This window comes from Tachypleus tridentatus, chromosome 6 (genome assembly GCF_004210375.1).
Source record: "Tachypleus tridentatus isolate NWPU-2018 chromosome 6, ASM421037v1, whole genome shotgun sequence".
Taxonomy (NCBI): Eukaryota; Metazoa; Arthropoda; class Merostomata; order Xiphosura; family Limulidae; genus Tachypleus; species Tachypleus tridentatus.
The window spans coordinates 77,043,094-77,059,543 of NC_134830.1; the positions used below are offsets into that span (position 1 = coordinate 77,043,094).

At 32.6% G+C, this 16,450-nt stretch overlaps 1 protein-coding gene across 2 annotated transcripts in view; it reads right to left on the reverse strand.

Moving 5' to 3' along the window:
• LOC143252850 (cell adhesion molecule Dscam1-like) overlaps positions 1 to 16,450 on the reverse strand; it is a 133,906-nt gene that overhangs the window by 21,898 nt on the left and 95,558 nt on the right. For both annotated transcript variants that reach the window (XM_076505622.1, XM_076505621.1), the window contains exons 13-18: positions 11,139 to 11,286; positions 10,300 to 10,448; positions 6,837 to 6,968; positions 2,902 to 3,069; positions 2,552 to 2,622; positions 2,208 to 2,460 (exon numbers count right to left, since the gene is read on the reverse strand). In XM_076505622.1, coding sequence (XP_076361737.1) covers positions 2,208 to 2,460; positions 2,552 to 2,622; positions 2,902 to 3,069; positions 6,837 to 6,968; positions 10,300 to 10,448; positions 11,139 to 11,286 — 921 coding nt within the window. The remainder of the gene's footprint in view (positions 1 to 2,207; positions 2,461 to 2,551; positions 2,623 to 2,901; positions 3,070 to 6,836; positions 6,969 to 10,299; positions 10,449 to 11,138; positions 11,287 to 16,450) is intronic.

The window sequence follows — 16,450 nt, forward strand, 5'->3', positions numbered from 1 at the left end:
TGATTAATTATTTTTAAAGTTTATGTGAAAAAAAAAAGCTGCTTTGGCTAAATTATTAGAAGATTTACAAGAAAAATTTTCAAGCGATATGGAACTGGGACATTGTCTGTTGTACATTGGGAGGTTTACACAGACACACTTGTAAAGTGATTTTTTTTTTGCGTGAAAAACCAAAAAACTATTTTCGATCAATAATCGCAAACAACTTTTCATACTGAAATTCTGTTTATTTTCAGATATTCCTGCAAGTCCATTCGATAGCTACCAGTGTTAACATTTCCTAATTTAGAACTGATATACAAGAGGGAATGCAGCTTAGTCAACAGCACACCGGCTAAGTCTTAAACTAATCTTGTCTGACCGAATAGTTGGAATTTAACTGTCACTCTTATAATGTACACAGGACTCAAAATGGGGAGCGAGTTTGTTTTTTGGCATTAAATTTACTCGCACAGCTGTAATCCGACACATTAATTATTGGTTACACTCGGTCCTTAAAATAAAATTTACTTAAAACATGCCTTACTATAATGGTTTATAAACAGAACGAATTAAAAGTACAAATTTCATAAAATCTTGGGGAGGGAGGAGCTTTATGTTTATCTATCCACATATTAGATTTTGTATAACATAGATAAACTGAAAAAAATGTGATAAGAGAACAGATTTATTTTAATTTTCTAATGAATTAATTTTTAAATATGTTAATTCATAAGGACCCTGTGCGTTAGCGGTATATTAACAATCATACTAAAATCCACGGTTCGATATCTCGCGATGAACAAAATGTAGATAGTCGTTGTGTAGCTTTGCACTAAAACCAGCAATACGATTTTAGATGAATATTACAATTATCACAGTAAGTAGCTTTTAGTGTTGGGAGTTGTGATAGTTAGCATATTCATTTCTATTTAATTAAAGAAGAAGTTTTGTGTTGTACGACGCTCTCAGCCTAACGCGATCTCTAATTTCATTCAACTAAGCTAAGAAAAGGCAGAATGGAACGTCACAGAAGGTTAATAATCTTCGCAATAAATAAATACATAGGTCTAAAACATAGTGGTAACAGCTTGAAATTAAATCATCGTGATTAATGACATTCACGAAAAACGTTTTATATTTTGAATAGTTTTTAAGTCGTTTATTTATATCTTGAAAAACAGACAGAATCTGAATTACATAGTTAAATTTGAAAATCTGGCTCGAGTGAGTTGCAGAAAAGAGAGTTAATAGAGTGTAAAACAAAGTAAAATCAATCTTTGTTTTGAATAATTGTCAGTTGATAAAAAGGATGAGTGCACAAAATGTCAAAATACATGCCTCTGATATAAATGTTCCTCTAGACTGAGAGAATGGAGTTATATGTACAGAAATAATAATGCAATTTCTTCTCAGAGTACTGGCGAAACCCTTGGAACTAGTTGTCTCAACTAAAAGTAGGAAGTGTTTAACATTCTGACATTTCTGAAGTTAAACACAACCGAAAATAGGTCTTGTTTCCATCAATATCGCCCGGGAGAAACAGTCAAAAATACCTAAGTAGTGTATTAGTGGTACACGAAATAGAATCATGACTGCACAAAGTGGATTTCCTACATACCAAAGCTTGAAAACATTCTAATAGCACGTCTGTCACAAAAACAAAAACAAAAAACAAAAACTGGTAAACAAAGAAAAAGAAACTGTTTAGTAAATGTTAAAATATTATAATGATAAAACTATTGCCACGCAATGCGGATTGAAAAAAAGAAGAAGTGTTATTCCGGAAAGGTTTAAGTTGGTTTGATTAGATAAAAAAAACAACATTTGGCGCTACTTTCGAGGCCTAGGTCGTTTGACCAGAGCAGTGATCTGATTAGAAACATTAAAATATTTACTAAGTATTTAATAAAATCATGATTACCGTTAAATTCATTATAATAAAATAATTTAATCAAATAACATTAATTAAAAAAGCATTTTTTTACAATATTTTATCACGAAAATGTGTGTTTTTCTTATAGCAAAGCTACAACGGGCTATCCCCTTGGTCCACTGAGATGAATTGAACCCCTGATTTTAGCGAAGTAAATCCGAAGACTTGCCTCTGTCCCAACGAGTGACTTATCATGAAAACGTGCGACAGGTAAATACATACTACAAATTAATAAATAAATATATTACGATGGGATATAACTTCCCTTTCTTGTTTATCGAAGAGAGCCTACCGGTTTCTAGAGTCGATGCTGTGACTTCCTTAGACCTCGGTCCAAAACCTGCTTTATTGTATGCCTGAATTACTACACTATAACTAGTTAATCTATCTAGATTGGTCAAATACGTTGTCTGCCAGCCACCGCCTTCAGAAGTTGACGTCACTGTAGTCACGTCTCTTATTTGATAAGGCTCATCTTTGTTAGTTTTTCGGAAACCTATGTTGTACCCGGTGATAACTCCATGCTGTAAATTCTTAGCAGGTGGCTATTAAAAAATTTAATATATCAATATTTCGAACAAAATATCTCTCAGAAACAAATATTTATATTGCAGTTAAAAATACAAATGATCTTACCTTCCACATAATTTTCAAAGACTGAGAACCAGCTGAGTAGGCTTTCACCTCAAGGGGAGCACCAGACGGCGCTACGTATAAGAAATAAATATTTCAAAGCAGTATCACAAAAATTATATTTAATTTCAGAAAGATATACATTTTCATGAAATTATTTATTTGGTATGCAATTTAGTAAAATTTTAAAAGGAACCGAAGTAAAATAAAGATACATATATTTATAAGTATTATATATCTTTACAACGGTTAAAATATTATTCTTTTTTATATATTAACTTTACAAAATGATTTGAAATATTCGCAATTAATTTTGTTTGACTCATACTCTTCATTATATTATCTCTGTTTACCTTCTTCCTGAGTAGTTATATTAATGACATTGCTGGGTTCACTGGGTCCGACACTATTTTCAGCAATTACACGAATATTGTAAGTTGTCACTGGCTGGAGATTTTGAAGCGTTGCGGTACTTCCCAAGCCAAGAATTATCAGTTGCATTACCGAATCTAACCACAAATCTGAAATGCAAAATAAATTTTCAAAGTTATGCAGCGAAAGTGCTACTGACAACTTGAGATGTCTCATCATATCGTATAGAAGTTAAAAACACAAATCTAATATACTGATTAAAGTTTTTGTATTGAATCTATTTTCAGATCTATTTTATTTATTGTCATAACAAGAAGTATCCTGTATATATAATAAATTGTATAGTATAGAATTTTTATTTAATACAAATTCTGTCATTTTGCTACCCTGAGGAGATAAGGATTGTCATGTACGGATAACTACAATTAATAGAGTCATAGACAAATCATTATTGGATAAAAGTTTGTATATGGACATCTGTATCAGTTGTCAATAATCTGGGATGTATTCTTACATCTCTCTTCTTCATGTCACTCGAGAGATCATTATATCTTTCGTATACTATTATACTGGTATCCATCCAACTTGACTTTTGAATGAGTGAAATAAGAGGTCGACTCTTCGATCTTATGTCCCTATGTTGCTACCAAAAGCCCGATACCTTTCCCATGGGTTTAATGGGGAGTCAGCCAGTAATCAACAGGTGAGAATATAGAAAAAAACTTCAAGTAATAATTTTGTTGGGCCTGGCATGGCCTAGCGCGTTAAGGCGTGCGCTTCGTAATCTGAGGGGCGCGGGTTCGCGCCCGAGTCGCGCCAAAACATGGTCGCCCTCCCAGCCGTGGGGCGTTATAATGTTACGGTCAATCCCACTATTCGTTGGTAAAAGAGTAGCCCAAGAGTTGGCGGTGGGTGGTGATGACTAGCTGCCTTCCCTCTAGTCTTACACTGCTAAATTAGGGACGGCTAGCACAGATATCCCTCGAGTTGCTTTGTGCAAAAAACAAACAATAATTTTGTCTTTAACGCAATGCTACACATTAAATTATCTGCGTTCTTTTTACCGCAAGAAATCGAACCCTATATTTTTTTAACCTTACAGCTGTCTCACTGATTGGCAAATGTTCAACAAAAGACATATTATATAACTATTGTTATTGAAACACAAGCAATATCACACATTTATATATATAACTGATCAACGTTGAAAGGTTATGTATACGCATTGCGCATGCTTCTTAAGGAGCATATTAAAAAAATATAGTTACTTTCCGTATAGGTCCACATTAAGTTAGTCGCTTGAAGTATGTATGCAACATAAGATACTTTATTTACATCTGTTAACGGCTGCTTAATAAAGTACATATCGCAATTTCAAAATTTTTAATAACGTGTATATGATTACAATTTGCTTTTCTTTTTCATGCAGCTAATTCATCTGGATATGCGAAAGAAAAGTAGTGATCAAAATATAAGTTAGAAATGTTAACTATCTATGAGATTTTTATAGGGTTGCCAAAGTAAAACAATTGATGCTGTCAGAAGGCAATCAATTTTAACCATTTGGTATAGATGAACAATCCAGTTTAATACATATATAGAAATATTTTGTGCGTTGCACATGCTTCAGTGGATAAGAAAGATATCTGTTGTCAGATAGCTGTAGCGTATCTTACTTTAAGACAGTTATGAAGAGACATTATCAGCAATGTTTCTGATCTCGTACTTAGAAACGATTTGCATTTAATCTAGAGCAAAACAAAGTTTTGTGGTTTATGACAAGCATTTCATTCAGATCTAAAAAGGTGTCAGCACTTGCAACATTAAAATCTAAAATCCTAAATCTAATGGATAAAAATTAACAACAATGTTGAAAAATGTTGCGATAAATTTGTAAATTATAGATAAAACAAAATATATAACTTATCGTTTCTGTCGTTCACAAATTATTATATGTAGAAACTGTTTATGGTGACAGTTAGCCTGTAGTGGTAGTTTGGGCGTAAATGAAAATTAAAAAAAAACTTTATATGTTCCCATAAAAAACGGTTATCGGAAGTCTGTTTAAACCACAGTGTCTTACAACTATATGGGGCAAAACCAACGTCAAAAAAGTGCACGAAACCTTTTATGAAATATTTTATCACAGTTTGTCCAAAAAGCAATCTTCGGTGTCTAACTCAGCAGTAATTCTGAGCTGATAACGCTAAAAATCGGGTTTCCAGACGGCAGAAACTCAGTTGTGTAGCTTTGCGTTTAACAATAAGCAAACAAACAGAATTTTTTACATAAATGCTTTTAATATTTGTGGGCTTTACTTAGTAGTGTTAATAATAAATAATAATGTTGCAATGGTTAGACGTAATTTTTTTTTTGTTTTAATATTGAACTTAATACCTGGTCAGAATTTAAAAGCCAAACAAACCTTGACAAAATCCTTAGTGTAATTAATATGATTTATTTTCATCGAATATTCCTGAACTACAGAAAAGTTCTCGGATATTTGGATCGCTCATGGCTTAGTCCTAGAAATCTATAAAGTGCCGAATTTTTTTGGAATGCCGATTGGAGGTCAGCGAACTTACGAACTTACTACAATCGACTTTCTGTAGAGGATGTGATTACATTCATGTGAGAGTTTTTTACAATAATTCTAGAAATTTCTAGTTTTATGATAGTATATAAATGTTATAAAGGATGTTGTAAAGTTAGTACCTTATGTAGAAACCTAACTTACTGTTGATAGTCATCACGCTCGAGATTTTAGAAAAGCTGAAATTGTGTGTGACGGTACAAAACGAAAAGAAACTGGAATTATATTTGACGGTGACATTTGACTTTTTAAGGCATATTCTATTAAGAAATTCTTAATTCTGACCAAGTCAGTTAATTTTTGCTATTTCCGTGGTTTTCTCATCATTGCTTTATAATTGTGGAGATACTGTCAGATTAGTAATTGTGTAAACATTGTCACTTTAAAATATTATTATTGTGAGCTATTAAATATTGTAAATTAGGTCTGTCTCGTTTGTTGGTTTCATGAACGGTAATTTCTATTGTAACAAAGGATGCTTGCTTAACTACGAAAAAGGCCTGGCATGGCCAGATGGTTAAGGAACTCGACTCGTAATCCGAGGGTCGCGGGTTCCAATCCTCATCATACTGAACCTGCTCGCCCTTTCAGCCGTGGGGACGTAACAATGTTAAGGCCAATCTCGCTATTCGTTGGTAAAAGAGTAGCCCAAGGGATGGCGGTGGGTGGTGATGACTAGCTGCCTTCCCTCTAATCTTACACTGGTAAATTAGGGACGGCTAGCACATATAGCCTTCGCGTCGCCTTGCGCGAAATTCAAAACCAACCAACTAACTACGGAAAAAATCATGGGTATCTGTACACACACACACATATATATGTATATACGTCATGATGAAAGTGACGTCAACTTTGTAAATGCTTATGTATCTCAGAACGGCTGGTATGGGTATTAACACTTTTATTGATAAGGAGAAACAATGTTTCGACGTTTGTAGGTAATCTTCAGGTTAACAGAGATAGATTAGGATTTATTAGGAAGGTCGAAACGTTGTTCTCTACTTATCAATAAAAGTGTTAATACCCAAACCAGCCGTTCTGAGATACATTTTTCTCGTCATCAGGAATTTGAAAAGGTTTAATTATTATCAAATTTCTGATTTAAACGTTTCATAGTGTATTACTTATTATTAATGTTCTCGAGGTTAAAACTAAACATAACGATAAGTTTTTCTCGTTACATTATTCCTTGCTCCCTCTACAAAAGTTGTTATCAAAATGATAACATCTATATAATATATCTACTTTGAATGTCTTGTAAAATTTTACATATTACTATTCAACAATAACATCAACTTTGTTCTCTGTGTGGAAAGAACTTGCCTGTAAGTAGCTTGTACTGAATGAGGTGGCGAAGTATCTGGCTGTTCCCACTGAAGCCATTTAACCAATAAAATGTTACTGTTCTACTTGTGACGTTTAGCACGGTTACATTCCAAGGAGGGTCTGGTGGTTCTGAAAAACATTAGGAAATACTGATATTAAATTGAAATAAAATCAAAGAAACGATTAATTTCTAAATCAAAGCAGGTCTTCCTCCTTAATATAAATATTACCCCCCACAAGTGGCATAGCAGTATGTTTATGAACTTACAACGCTAGAAATCGGGTTTCGATACCCCTTGTGTGCAGAGCACAGGTAGCTCATTGTGTAACAATATTAACAAAAATATATTACTGGAATATCTCTTAAGACGTAATTATGGTTATTGAAGATGTCAAGAGTATGTTGAATAGTAGCTACATTAAACTTATAATAACAATCAGAAATACAAAGAAAATTCTACACAATATACCTGTACACAACCTTAAAAAAAATTGGCAATCACGTATTACAAATTTGCTTAAAAAGAACAATTTTTATTTCACTTTTAAAACTTATTTGTAAACGGAGCATGGATAATATGAAAACAGCAAACCAGTTATACTATGTATACTGAATTTCACTTATCGATACTTCAAGACTATAAAGGGAAAATGCATTTTTCTTTTAATCAGAAGATCTTGAACCATCAAGCGGTGGAACACCGTTCTGGTACATTATATTCCAGTTTAACCTCCATTTAATGTCATTAGATTGCATTGAATTAATATTCGATTATAACGTACAGTGTATAACTTATAAAAAAATCTGTATACTTGATTACCATCTTGACAGGCCCGGTATGGCCAAGCGCGTTAAGGCGTGCGACTCGTAATCCGAGGGTCGCGGGTTCGCATCCCCGTCTCGTCAAGCATGCTAGCCCCTTCAGCCGTGGGGGCGTTATAATGTGACGGTCAATCCCACTATTTGTTGGTAAAAGAGTAGCCCAAGAGTTGGCGGTGGGTGGTGAGGACTACCTGCCTTCCCTCTAGTCTTACACTGCGAAATTAGGGACGGCTAGCACAGATAGCCCTCGAGTAGCTTTGTGCGAAATTCAAAAAACAAACAAACAAACAAACCGTCTTGACTGCACCAAGTTACTATGCATACTTCCTACAAGTCCTACCATTTTTCTAAGATTCCGTTCGGTATATATTTATGTCATCTTTTGTCTTAAGTAGCGATCAAAAATTGTGGTCTTTGAAAGAGACATTTAAAATTGCGTTTAATTGTTCTGTATATATGTATATATAAATGTTCTCTTGAAATGAATACAAACATTTTTATTTGTTTCTGTTAGTCTTATTAATATGTGCGATTAGCCTCTTCAATTATAAAGCAACGCAAACTGAGTAATAGCAATAGGTCATGTACGTGTTTTTTTTTACTAACATTAATTCATAAGGCACGAATGCAAATGACTGAAATAAAATCATCTGAAGAAGATAATTAACTTTTATTGATTACATAAGCCAAAATAGAAAACAAACAAACAATATCTTTATTACTTTAAATCATGGACACAGAATTAGATTAATTTATATCATAAAGAAAGTCGTGAACCTCAGCTTGTGGGATGAAAATTGTAAAAGAAGATTAAAAGCTATTTTGGCATGAATTACTGAAATACATTAAAGTAAGTTTACTTTCATAGAAAATGTTTCGAATTAGATGGAAATAAACTTGTCTGGACTTTGTAACAAATATTTATATAGAAGAACAGTAATTAAGGGATTTACATAAAAGTAAAATTCAAGCTTATATATTCTTTGCTCAATGCGCATGTAAAGTTAATTTGTAAACTCTTATGGCGACCATAAGAAACGTTTACACTAAAATGTATTATACGTATTTGTTGCAGCTAAACGAATAAGGTTTCTTAGTGTTCCGCTACAATCTTAGATTTGTTTCTTTCTGAATTTCGCCCAAAACTACACGAGGGCTATCTGCGCTAGCCGTCCCTAATTTAACAGTATAAGACTAGAAGGAAAGCAGCTGGTCATTACTATCCACTGCCAACTCTTAGGGTTCCTCTTTTACCAACGAATAGTAGGGTATGACCATAATATTATAACGTTCCCACGGCTGAAAGGGTCGAGTATGTTTGGTGTGATAGGGATTCAAACCTGCAACTCTCAGATTACGAGGTAAGCGCCTTAACCACCTGGCCATGATGAGCCTTCTTGGGTTTCATTCCACGTGGTAGACATAAGGCATATAGACCATTGTGTAGAATTGCACTAATGATAAAAAAACAAAAAAACACAAAAAACCTTATTAAACAGGTTGACCAGTTTTTATTTTTTAATTTTTAAACATTTTAAATATATTTATAATCATGTTTTATGCCCCCCAGTGGCTCAGCGGTATGTTTGCTGAAACCTGGTTTCAATACCCGTGATGGGTAGAGCACAGATAGCCTATTGTATAGCTTTGTGCTTAATTCTAAACAACAATATTATGTTTTGTTCTTTTGCCACTTTTCATATTTTTACTCTTAATTTGAATTTTATTGTATATTTCAGTTTTACTTATTATTCTGCTGATTCTTTAATTTTGCTTATCATAAACACATTTAAGATATTGTAATACGTTTTGAATCACAGGGCCGGGCATTACGATGTAGCTAGTGAATGTTCCCGGTGTGTGAATTTGAGGATTCACCGTTTGTGACCCCTTGTCTTAAAAATGCGCTCATAATTTCGGTGCCTCAATGTGCAATAAAAGAGACGGTTGCATCTCAATGTTGAATCTGAAAAGAGTACTTTAAGTGTTAATGCTATGTGCAGTTGACTATCTGCTTTCCCTATGGTCTCTCAGCTGAAAATTATGAACGGCTATGTGCAGATAACATTTTGTATATCATCGCCCAAAAATTGTAAACGTAATAATGTTGTTCATGAGCTAACAGATACTTTATCCTCTTTTACTTTTCAGTTTCAATACTTAATGCTTTCTTCATGGACTTTCGTAGATGTAATTTGCTAGTGTTCTTTTAGCGACCTTATAAATCTGAAGATAACAATTGATATAAGTGACGTAAGGTTTATCTCATATGCTTAAATAGATATAGTATGTAGTATAATGCTAATTCAAACTCTAAGTTTATAAGCAAAGAGTCCATATAATTATTTGTAATACAATATAACACAAACAGAATTTAATATACGTTGTCATGTTCTAAATGTGAACTGGTTAAAACGTTTGATGGATTGTATTAATTGCCTAGGTAACATTTTATTATCATGATGATTTGTTGCTGTTAATGAAATGATAGTGATTGCATTCGGATGTAAGTGTAATAGTATTGTTTTAAAATATCTGGTAAAGTTACTCATCCTGTGAGTTTTTGCGTGACCAGTTATGAATAAGTTAGTAACTTGAACATTTAAATTTGAATACAAATACATTAACGCAGCTTACCTTGTACAATTAACTGAATGTTTGTCTCATCTTCTCCAAACTCGTTGGAAGCAAAGCAAGAGTAGAGGTGAGAGTCTTGCCTTAAGGCTTTGGAAATACTGAGCGTCGATGTCTTCTTTCCTTCTTCACTATGTTCTTTAATCAGAAACCTTTTAAAATAAGGCAGTTTAATATTTTCATACAATTTAGTGATATGTTTAAATGCTTATAAGGCTAAAATTATAGGTTCAATTATTGCGACTGACAGAGCACAAATAGTTAATTTTATAGCTTTGATTTCAAGCAAAGAAATAATAGAATACAGTTTATGGTAATATACATATTAACGGTGTATATATTTATTGCATAATTGTATAATTTTGTTTTGGCTTAAAATATGATTTTGTTTACTTATTTAAATTCATTTAAATGCATTTATTTAATTTCTATACACACATATATGATTGTTATAAAGGAAAATTAATGTTGAAAATTTTGCACAAAAATATCTGACAAAACACCTTAGCACAAAATCTGTCTTTTTTATGTTTTATTATTTCTCAAAGCACTTATATCTATTCTGCTTCGATTATAAAATTATTATTAGTGTATTTTAGTACTACAACTAGAATCTGGCATAGAAATAAAATAGTTATAATATACAAGTTGTCTTCCTACTTCATTGGTTAAATTGAAGTTCGATTATTGAGTAAGTTTATGTTAATGTTATAAAAACAAACAAATGATGGGAGTTTTCTAGCTTATACAAGATTTATTTTAGCATAAATGTAACATAGAAATTATTACAATGAAAAGATAAAATAAATAAAGATAAAGTAATTGAAATACATAAAAGTTACCGTATGTTCTTTAAATGGTTTAATTCATTTTTATCCTTTTTCCATATGATTTTCATTGGTTGTTCTCCTCTAGCGGTACAAGTCATAACTATATTTTCATTTTTTTGTACTGTTTGACTCTTGTATGGCAAATCAAATTGAGGTGAAGCTGAAAAACAAAAGTAATAATGTACGAACAACTGAACAAATTGAGCATGGTTTTACAGTAATTCGAATTCAATATATTTACATTATAGTTATACTTTCACGTGTTTTTTGTTTTTACACTGTCTGTCAGATTCTTGTATTAAAACGTATTTTATTTTCTGCTTTAAATTATAAAGTATAACCAACGACGAGCTACCCCTAATTTAACATTAACAGACTAGAGGGAAAGCAGCTAGCCGACTCTTGGGCTAGTCTTTTACCAACAAATTGTTTGGATTGACCATTACATTATAACACCCCTACAGCTGAAATGGCGAGCGTGTTAGATGACAGGATTTCGAGCGCCTTAGCTTCTAGACCTTAACTAACTACATTAGTTGTTTTTAAGAAAGTTGTGCATATACTTTCAAGTTCAAGTTTCTTTCTTTATCTTTTCTATAATTTTGTATTCAACAGATGAAACAATTATTATGTATAATAACATAAAATCATGAATTTTCAAGCATAAAAATTAATTTACACTTTATTGTTATAGGTTTACTACTTATAGGAAAAAAAAATTAGATTTAGCTATCGTCCAATGAGCATGTTTGCATAATCCTAACCTGTTATATTTTGTTGACCAGATAAAGAAAGAAAGTGTTAAAATTTATTAGACATTTCTCGGATGGGAACATTATTTTTTTATGCACTGAAATTACGCAGTATTTAATTTTGTTTCATAACCGCAGTTAATTTGTTCGTTGTTCTCGCATGATATTTTAAATATGTAGTTTTTTACATAAAGGTCTCAGTTTATTTGTCTGAAAAAACAAAGTTTGACTGTGTTTCTTCAGAAAGCCTTTGAAATGAGCCATGCCTTTCTAGTCTTCCATTAACAAAATTAATTTTAAAAATAAAGTTACTGTAAAGTCACGTATAATATTCTGGTTTGCCTCTTTTAAAACGTAATGTTTTTGTGGCTTTTTGAAGTAAGAGGTAAATATTAAAATATTCTTGAATTTTCTTCTCGGCGCCACTTTCATTTCATTTACCTTAAAATAAATTATTTGCATAATCTGTGAATATAATTATAGTAATCTAACTGTTAAAGCTTCATTTGAATTTAGAAACATAATATGTATAACGCGAGTATTACAATGAAGAATATTAAACAGTACTAGTAGGTTTTAACAAAATGTAGACATTATAGAGTACATGATATATTTAAGTGGAATATAACTGTCTTGCATACATATTTGTTTCTTGGTTATGTAAAGTAGTATTGAGACTTTGTTGGAACAATGTTTCTTATTAAATAATTTTAGGCAATGCAAACATTTGGTTAAGCCAAGTACAACTAACCATTTCAAATACTAAGAAAAGATTTCCAACATTTCTAACGTTCGACAGGTTATTTTTTATCATTTCGTTAAAATAATGCAATGTTCAGTCCATTTAACGAAGTAATAGACCTAACTCAACAAAACTGAACAGTCACTTGTTAATATATTCTATCATATCTATGGCACAATCTAAACAGATTCACTAATTAAGTAATTAGCTCACTGACTAACTGACTGACCAACGTTTTGGCTTTTTATATTATAACAATATTTTACACAAAATGTGAAAAAAAGTGAGCTGCCATGGCAAATCTAAATGCTGATAAAATTTATCAGTGTTACACGATGTGTCAAGCTAAAACTCCTCCTAGCAAGCAGTATAAAACGTCTAAATTAAAATAGTGGAACACAGTTCATATCTCCGTTCTGAATTGTGAAATTCTCTGATTAGTCCTAATATAGAAATAAAATTATATACTTAATTTAGGTTTAATAATTAGCAATATATTCTCTCTTTACTATTGAAAACATTGACAAAAATACATCCAACAGCACATTCGTTGAATTAATAGTGAAGTTAAGAAAACGCAAACTACAATCGTAATTTTAATCAACAAATCACTATTTTGGTATTTACTGATTCGCAGTATTTAAATGTAATGCGATGGGGTAGCGATAAGTCTATGGACTTACAATACTAAAATTCAGGGTTCGATTATCTGCGTAAGACACAGCAGATGGCCCATTGTGGCTTTGCTGTAAAATAAACAAACAAATAATACTATTTATACTATCCTGCCATAAAATATTTTTGGTTGTTTTATTTTTCTTGAGTTATGATACGAAGATGATATGATTTCTCTTTACTGCTACTTGCTGTTTTGTCACTGGAGGAGTTATTTTAAGGTACTTGGTCGAGGGAATCCATCTGCGGCTCCATCTTTAGTGGCACTCTGAACGAGGTCTCAACAGCAATCTCGTGTTTATCAGCAGGGCGACTTACTTCTGGTGAAGTATTCAGAGAAATTATGAAATTATCTATTCTCCCGTTGATGTACTTCCAAAGGCAATTACAGCCGATAACTTTCGGCTTGGACCATATATTATTCCATATTCTGCTCTATTTTACTCTATATACGCTGTTTTCATTATCACGTACATCTATCTTTGTAGTTATTTGAAGTACAATTTCTAGTAGTGTAAGTGTAATATAATGCATACATACTTCTCGTTCATCATAAACTTTGTAGCTATTTAAAGCTAACAAAACGTTACATTGGTGTTTCCGTACGAAGTAAGCTCCAACTATGCCCTCTCCCTACGATGTGAAGCTTCCCATGGTGAACATTACTCTTAATTTTCCTCTTGCTTGAAATATGTGTCAACTTGCTATTCTCATAAATCCATATTCTTACTTCATCTCAAGAGGAGGCAGTTTTCTGCCTTTTATTGCTAGATCGAGTCAAATAATTATAGGTGCAGAAATAGTCGATCAACATGCTGCAATGTTTCTCTTAAATAAAACCAATGAGACATATATTTGTTCCTTTAAAAATAGTTTTCTCAAAATCCCTTTCCCTATGGCTTACATCCTTCATCTTGAGTAAGCAGATCTCTGATTAAAGGATTTTGTTTACATTTCCTGGTATTATGCGTTTTGAAGCTGCAATTAAAACATCCTCGGTTTTATGGTTTACTTCTTTCATTTTGAGTTTCGTAAGTATCGTTTTCTATTCTTATTTTTTTATGATTCCGCTGTACATCTTTAATAATTCCTTTTGTGTTGGCTTTAATTTAATACAAGCCGGAATATCAAAATTTTGCAGAATTATTTTAAGATAAAAGGCCCTCTATATGGCGGAACCTGCGTAACGCGGACGGAAAAACTATCTTTCATCTACCTCATCTATCAACAAGTGGGATTAGAACCTAAGTAAGGCGGAAAAAATGTTTTTGATTAAATATTAATAAATTCTTGTTTAATTAATAATTTATTTAAATATTAATAAATTCTTGTTTAATTAATAATTTCTCTAAATATTAATAAATTCTCGGACATTTTGTTTCAGTAAGTTATTCGGAGGTTGTTATTCGAAAGAACGATTGACTGTATTTTTGGTCGCATTTGCCGTGGAAAACTAGATTAACAATAGGTAATAGGTAAAAGTGAAAATCCGTTCTCTTTCAAAAATTTAAGGAAGAATCAACTTCCTGTGGAATGGAAAACGAATAATAAAGCGTGGATAACAAGTGTATATATTTGAGGCATTTTTGAACAAATTAAACAAAAGAATGGAACAAGGAAATAGGAATATTCTACATTTCCAAGATAATGCAACTTGTCACCCAAAAGTTCAGCTTTCAAGTGTTTGTTTAGTCTTTCTACCTCCATGCACAACATCAGAAAATTGATGCTTCAGTATATTATTGCAAACATGGACGACTGTAAGAGATCATCTGAAATTACCATGAAAATTGACGTGTTAGATGCAATTGCATTTTTAACTCATTCAATCGGATGCGTAAAAGATGAATACGTAATAAAGTGCTTTCGAAACTGTGGACTTTTTCTTGATAATGGCGGAGATTGTGGAGAAGTTGTTTGTTGTAACGATTCGAGTGGAATACAAACTGATTGAGAAGACTGATGCAGATGATTCTGTGAACGCGGAAAGTTTTGTGGATGTTGACAAGAATGTTTTAATAGAAACTGATGAAATTGATTTAAAATCTATAATAGAATCGCAAGATGGTAACAATGTGAGAGATTCAGAAGATGAATTGAAGATTGGAAAGATAGTGAGGAAATAAAAATTCCTACTTCATCGCAAGTGTTAAGTTATGTTAACGCTATCAAATTGTATGCAAACATGAAGGGGAAAAATGAACTTCATATAAAGGCCGTAGAATTAGCGTTCTCTTTTAACCGCATAAGAAGGCCCATTAAAAAAACGAAACACTTTCTTTGGACACTTTCTTCAAATAAGTTTAATTAAAATTTTGTGTACTTATGTATATTTTGAATGCCTATTTTTGTTCTTATTTTAATAAATATAGCATAAACAGTATAATAACTTTATTCACAAACGTCTTACTTCCCTTGAGTCAAGCAAGTATAATGTTCCGCTCAAAAATTATATATAATTAAGTAAATGCATGTTCACTGTCTAAGCCGGAAATTTTACTCAATCCCATTCGATTTCGGTTTAGACAGGTTTTACTATATATCCTTATTGTGATTCTTCTTAAATTTCCATTTATTACCTCTTGTGTCCCCCGCTAGAAGAGCGGTAAGTCTACAGGTTTACTTTGCTAAAATCAGGGGTTCGATTCCCTTCGGTGAACTCCGCAGATTGGCCAATGTGGCTTTGCTATAAGAAAACAAACACATTACCTGTTGGTTCAAGTTTTTTTTTTTAATTTCTTATGGGCTTTAGTTTTCCATCTCCTTTTTTTAAGTTTCTGTTTCTTTCTGGGCCCGGCATGGCCAAGCGTGCGACTCGTAATCTGAGGGTCGCGGGTTCGCATCCCGGTCGCGCCAAACATGCTCGCCCTTTCAGCCGTGGGGGCATTATAATGTTACGATCAATCCCACTATTCGTTGGTAAAAGAGTAGCCCAAGAGTTGGCGGTGGGTGGTGATGACTAGCTGCCTTCCCTCTAGTCTTACACTGCTAAATTAGGGACGGCTAGCACAGATAGCCCTCGAGTAGCTTTGTGCGAAATTCCAAAACAAACAAACAAAAAACTGGTTCTTTCTACTTTTATTTTAATGTTCTGTTTCTTTCTGCCTCTTCTTTTTTTGTTTGTAAGCAAATTTTCGACATTCTTTCGTGCAAGT